The sequence below is a fragment of the Eucalyptus grandis genome, chromosome 8 (assembly GCF_016545825.1).
Source record: "Eucalyptus grandis isolate ANBG69807.140 chromosome 8, ASM1654582v1, whole genome shotgun sequence".
NCBI lineage: Eukaryota > Viridiplantae > Streptophyta > Magnoliopsida > Myrtales > Myrtaceae > Eucalyptus > Eucalyptus grandis.
The window spans coordinates 31,434,439-31,440,817 of record NC_052619.1 but is presented as its reverse complement, the minus strand read 5'-3'; the positions used below and the strand labels follow the sequence as shown (position 1 = coordinate 31,440,817).

The 6,379-nt window shown below is 40.1% G+C and overlaps 1 protein-coding gene across 1 annotated transcript; it reads right to left on the bottom strand.

The window, feature by feature from the left end:
* Positions 1-3,704: 3,704 nt before the first annotated feature.
* On the bottom strand, positions 3,705-6,158 carry LOC104414081 (transcription factor bHLH19). The gene is made up of 5 exons (XM_010025095.3): positions 5,970-6,158; positions 5,443-5,842; positions 5,175-5,341; positions 4,613-4,996; positions 3,705-4,327 (listed from the first exon to the last, which is right to left on the bottom strand). Exons 1-5 carry the CDS (start codon positions 6,000-6,002, stop codon positions 4,253-4,255), a joined length of 1,059 nt encoding a protein of 352 aa, XP_010023397.2. The 5' UTR covers positions 6,003-6,158; the 3' UTR covers positions 3,705-4,252.
* Between the last annotated feature and the right edge of the window lie 221 nt (positions 6,159-6,379).

Below are 6,379 nucleotides of genomic sequence, written 5' to 3'. Positions count from 1 at the left end.
TGGTAGACTTAATCAATGTTGTCCTTAGATTGGGTCATTTTATTGCGATCCTCCTAAACTTTTAGACCAGCTTTCTAGCTGTATAGAGAAAGCAAAAAAAGGAAAAAAAAGGAAAAAAGTAAAGCAAATTAGAGAGGTTTGCTTAGCGGAGGCTGCCGGTGCCATCATTAACAGAAAGACTTTAGTCCTATTCATGACCATTGAATTTTATTTTATTTTATTCGTCGAAATGACTATTGAATCACCGTCCATATTTTCTTCTTTTCCTTTGGGTCAAAGGAGAGAACTCTAGCCTTGAAAGTCCAAATTGCCATGTGAAACGTGTTTCAAATGCAAAACTTTGCAGCTAATCATGCAAATCCTCATTGAATAACACGAATTGCCTCGACAGAATTGACAAATCCAAGTACCGATTATACTTTACGCTGAGTGGGACAGTTTGACTGAAATTTCTATTGCTGAATCACCGTCCAATCTAAAAATGTAATTTCAATTTCCAAAAAAAAAAAAAAAAAAAATTGGGCCACTGAAGATCTTCCACGTTTAAATGAGAAAGACGTACAATAACAAGATTCATAGAGCATAAAAATTGATTGGTAAAATGTATGTGAATATAGTTAAAAATGAATACTTAAAGTTCCATTGTTTCACAGAAAATAACTTCTAAAAAAATATTTTTTGGATTGTCTGACGTTTATTTCACGAAAAATGAACTAATTGAAGAAAACGTTATCTACGATTAGCAAAAACACCACCTCATTTTCTATCACCAAACACACTTCCCTTTTATTTTTATGTTTTCTTTTTATTTTTTTATTTTTCTTTTCTTTCTTTCCTTTTCTTCTTCTTCCTTGACCTTGGTTGATTGTCAGCCACAGTGGCAGCCGTGACCATTCACAGGCCAGCTCAATCGTTGCTTGATCTCGCAAAGCCGAACTCGCCCAAGGCCTGCAAGCTTAGGACTTGCCAGATTCGACGAGCTAGGCGAGTTTAGCTTGAGCACCAGGGATTTGTTGATCAGCGGGCCAACCTGCGCCTCTATAAAACTCATGAACTTCTCGAGGTGGTGACGATCACCATCGGAAAAGCGAGCCTCAGGGGAGGGGCCATAGGCCTCTCAATCGTAGCGGTCTCGAGGAAGGAGAGGGCAGCGCATCTGGTCTCTCTCAACCGCCTTCGGCAGCCTAGGCACGGTGGCGCGTGGAGCCAAGGTACCACGGGAGGAGCGTGATGGTGCGAGGAATCGAAGCAACTGAGAAGGAGGAGGAGCAGCCGCAGGGATACAATGGGGAATTGACAGAATAACGCTATCGGAGATTGACGACGGAGGGGAGTAGCCTCTTCTAATGTTAAAATATGATCATTTTCTAGGAAAATTGCTGCCTGGAAAATAATTTTCGAAAACACCATATTTTTGCAAAATGAATGGGGCCTAAATGCATGTATTTAAGTTCTTGTAATATTATTTCATAGGTAATTGATTGTGTGGGTTTCCTATAGCAACCGCCTACAAGATGGGTATATATTTTGTTTTTCGAGGGACCAATCTCACCTCATAATAACATGTTCTAACCATATCCGGTTCGTTGTAATTCTTATAAATATTGTTGTATTAGGAGCACATTGGAATTCACAATAAATAATTGTTTGTGCGGAAGGATACTATGCTTAGATTGGACAAAAAATTTGGAGCGCAATGTGTTATGATGCGGATGGGTTTCTTACACATATAGAAGCCTCCAACAAAACTAAAATACAATATTACCACCAAAAACCTCAATCTGATACAACCGTATCAGATTTACTCAAATTAATTTTCCATATCATAAAAAATTCCATACTAAAGCAGTAGTACCACACATACCCTCATACCACATTTCAAATCACAAAAAATCCTAAATTGAACCCAATGACAAAATTGCACTCTCTTAACTCCCATCCAACATGGAAGGGGGAGGTGAGGGGTTCAAATCCCCACCTTCTCAGGGGGATAGGGAGTAGGGACGCGTAAGTTTGAGAGTGGGTTGCGACTCCCACGCCCTGCAAGAGGCAGGGCACAAGTCTGCAAGTGAGTGTAGAGTAGGAATAGAGTAGGACCAATCCCATCCAATCCTCTTATATCATTAATGTGGAAACGCTCATGGCAAACAACTCAAATGATCAGGCATATGACGTAAATTCTTACTGAAAAATCTTAAACCGTAACATTTAATGGGGTAAATGCGGCATTTATGTGCCAATTTGAGACTTTTTTAATATGAAAATTAATTTTGGGGTAAATAAGGCACAAAGTATCATTTTGAGATTTTTTTTTTTTTTTTGGTGGTATTAACACCTTTAAAATGAGAAGTGGGGCATACGTTGCTTATTTAGTTATCTTCAATTAAATGTTGTCCATTTTGCTTAATCCAGGTTGTTTCGTGCATCATTTTCCTCTATGAACAAAAACAAAGGGAACAAGGTACTACTAAGATGGTTGGTCTAATAGTAAAGAAGTTTGTTGCCTCCCACAAGGTCTCGAGTTAACAAACTTCTAGACAGCTCGCACTGTCAACTGCAAAGCACCTTATGTCAATTACAGGAGGAATCCTAAAAATTGCCATGATAATGTATTGGAGTTCTAAAACTTTCCTTTCACCCATTTAAAGTCCCAAATTTAATTTATTTCATTCCGTTAGCTCTATTATGTTTTAGTGGACGAAAAATATACGGAGCTTGTTTTAATTAACTGCCAAGTGAAAATAAAAGGCGCGCACTTAAAACTAAGGGAGTTAATAGAAGAGCTTGAGTGTATCAAAACAACTTTTAGGACTTAAATACATGAAATGAAAGTTTTATATCTCATATGCATTATTGTCACAATTTTTAGGGCTTGGCATTTAGTTGTCCCTACAAAAGTGTAACTATAAATCTTTAGCTACGCCATTCGTACGAATAAGCTTTCTATAATATAGTTCATGCTACTTTCTTATTATATTACAAATGTAGATTAATGTTAATAACAAATTGATACTAGAGATATAAAGTTTCAAGTTGCCCCTTTATTTCAATGTTATGGATTGGTTGTAATATCCCGATTTTAGAAAAAGGGGTGGTAAATTTAATGAGCTAATTATTGTTGATATGGCTTAAGAAATTATGCTATTATACCGGGGTATCATTTATTTTGTTTCTCTAAATTAGTTGGCCAAGGACTTGTTTCGATATGAAATTTTGATGGCCAATTGCATAACGACTTGACTTTTGGGAAAATAGCTAAACTTTACGTCTGAGGGAGGGAGGGAGGAAGGGAGAATTTTGGGATACCGCCAAGGATGCCTTGATGTTTTCCCACGAATTTAGCTGTTAACTATTATCTGTTAAGGAGTTTAAATTGCCCCAAAAGAAAAAAGATAAAGTATATCATGATTTTATCTCTTTTTTCATTTAAAATTTTTTAAAAAGAATAAGCTAAAGAAAGTATCTTCGGATGTACTCTTAATTCATATGGCTTGCTTTTAATATAATATCTTAAATATAATCTTAAATAATGTAAGTATTTAATACAATACAATCTCTTTAACCAAAAATAAATAAATAAATAAAGTAGATCATAAAATATTAGATTAATAAAACTTGTGTTGCTTGTAGTCACCAAATATGAGTTGTCGCATCTAACTATGCATATTAATAAAATAAGAAATAAATAATGCTCTTAGCAGCAGAGCAGATCGTGACCTTGGATTCATATTCAAATGATGACAGACAAGTACATTAATCAATTATCGATGTACAAAAATTACACATCAAAAAAATTCAATTCCCAGAAGCGCCCAACAAGACAGAGCATCTCTTGAGACGACTCACAAGCTGATTCAACCAGAGAGAGAGAGAGAGAGATGTCTCATCTGAAAATGTCCGACCTCCCTGTAAAACCCCTCTTGAAAAAGTTTCCTGGACTCTCCTTATACAGCACGTGGGTATTTTGAACGTGGCCAACGGGTCAACCACGCGAAAAATAAGGGGAAAAAACCCACCCGCAAAATAATGGAGACTCCAGGCTAAAAAACCAGAGCCAATGCTCTGGCGTTCGCAAAAGAGTTGGTGTGGTCCGACCAGAGAGGGTGATCCATCGTCAGCACCCTTCTTTCTGCTCAAAGTTCTCAAACACTTTGACCCAAAAAAAGGAAATGAAATAACTGAAGTGTCATTATTAGGGTTTTGGCACGTTGTTAGTGCCCAACTCCAGATATTATGAGAATATTGCAGGAGATCACATGAGATCCAGAAGAGCTTGACGCAGATTCCTCACGAGATCCCCCATTTTCAAGCTGGATCCCACGTCCATCTACAAGAAATTTTTGTTTGATGGAGCAAAATAGAAGTTACGATTTAGTAAGGGATATATACCGAGTGCATTGAGAAATTTTACTAAATAAACCCATTTACTAAGCGTTGTGGTCGTTTTTTTATCAGGTCATTAGAAAAGCGGAGTCCCGTGTGTTAGATGCATAATTAACCTGGTGATTTTAGTAAGATTAATCTCTGCATCTAATATTTCTCGGAAGAAAAACAATATGGTGTTAAAGCCGGGGAAAAAAATTGAAGAAATTTGGGTACCATATATATTTACCTGAGCTAGGATGGTGACGTCTAGGATGGAACTTCCAAAGGGCATGATGCAACTGTTCACGACAGTTAGGTTCAGTTCCTCTATTTCACCGATCATCTTCGATACAGAGCCATTGCGCCTCTCACAATGGATTTTGATGAGGACGCAGTTTCCGGAAACTCGTGCCTCGATTTCCGGGAGCGAGAGTTGCCGGTCAATCTGGCTGCAAGAGTGCTCGTCCGACGAAGAATACGTATCGTCATCCGTGGTGAGTTGGGACTTCTTCACCACGACGACCGACTCCACCGTCTTCGCTGCCGCCGCCTCCTCCTCGAGTGCCTTGACGCGTTGTTGAAGCTCTTTCAAGTGCTCGATTGCATCCTCAAGGATGGAAGCCTTGTCCATCTGAAAAACACAATTAACATTTATCATAGAAATTCTTTCAGCGTGCTTCTAGTTTAAGCTAGTAGTAGCGCATCTCTCGTCAGGTGCTAATGACTAAACTAATCTGTACTAATCTCAAGCTTAATCCTACCCGTCAATCATACACTCACAATAATTCCCGAACTTTCACGGCTTGTACCTTCTTAAGGTTGGGAATGATGGCTGAGAGCGCGATGAGACGCTTGCTGATCTTCTCGCGGCGCTTCCTCTCGGCTAGCACATGCTCTTGTGCGTGAACCGGCGTCCTGGTCGCCGCGCTGGTGTTTTTCGTCTTTGGTCCCTCGCAATCTTGGATTTCATAAGTACCTTTGACACACATCAGAGCGAGACAGATATCTATGAGAAAAGATCTGATTTTCAAAATATTGATTTCACATACGAGGCTTTAGTCTCTTGTAAGACTTTACCATGGATCGGATCGGATATGGCTGGAGAAGAATCGGGGTTCCCAAAAGATATCAAGTGGGAGTCAGGAGACAGAGACCGAGATGGAGACGGAGATGGCGATATCACCACTTTGCGAGTCATCGTTTCGTGCGCCGGTGCGCCCAGGGAGTTCCATCTCTCGGTCTTGAGCTTTTTCCAGGGCCTCTCGGTTAGCTCTCGAGGAGCTTCGATTGACGGTGCGGCGAAACCGGGCATCGTCTCACGGCTAACAAGAGGGACCAGATGGGATGGCGACGAGTTGGAGCAGGGCTCTGAATGAAAAGATGGATGGAACAAATCAAACTCGTCATCGAACGAGAAGGGGGAGTTCACTTGTTGCTGATGATGGTGGTGATGGAAATAGGCTGCATCTTCAACCATCTGTGGATATTCACCCCCCATAAACAAGGAAGGAAAACAAAGAAAGAATCAACATACGAACGAATATGTTGAACGTTACGTCTATATTCGAAGAAATCTAATCATGGAAAACGGGAAGGAGTATTACCTGGGGAAATACTCTCGGCGACAAGATCTCCATTGGATCACCACCGCCTTCTTCTTCTTCTTCTTATTCTTCTTCTTCTTCTTCTGAGTCCTCTGATCACCCTAAATAGAAGGAGAAAACGACGACTTTAAGTAAAGGGAAAGGTAGGAACGAGTCGTCCTCAGCCGTATTTTCTAAAAAAGAAAACGAGGTCATCACCTGTGGAGAAAGGAAAGAGGAAAGAGGGAGGAGCGAAGCTTCTTAGTTGAGCAATGGCGGACTTGAAGGGACGGTTGCTTTCATATATACGCGAGCACCCGCACGCGTTCTCGGCGACGAAGCTGACCTGGCACGTGCGAATTATTCGTCTCCCTTTGCGAGCTGGCTCCTTTTCACATGGGAGAGAGAGAGGGCTCTTCTATCTTCTTCAT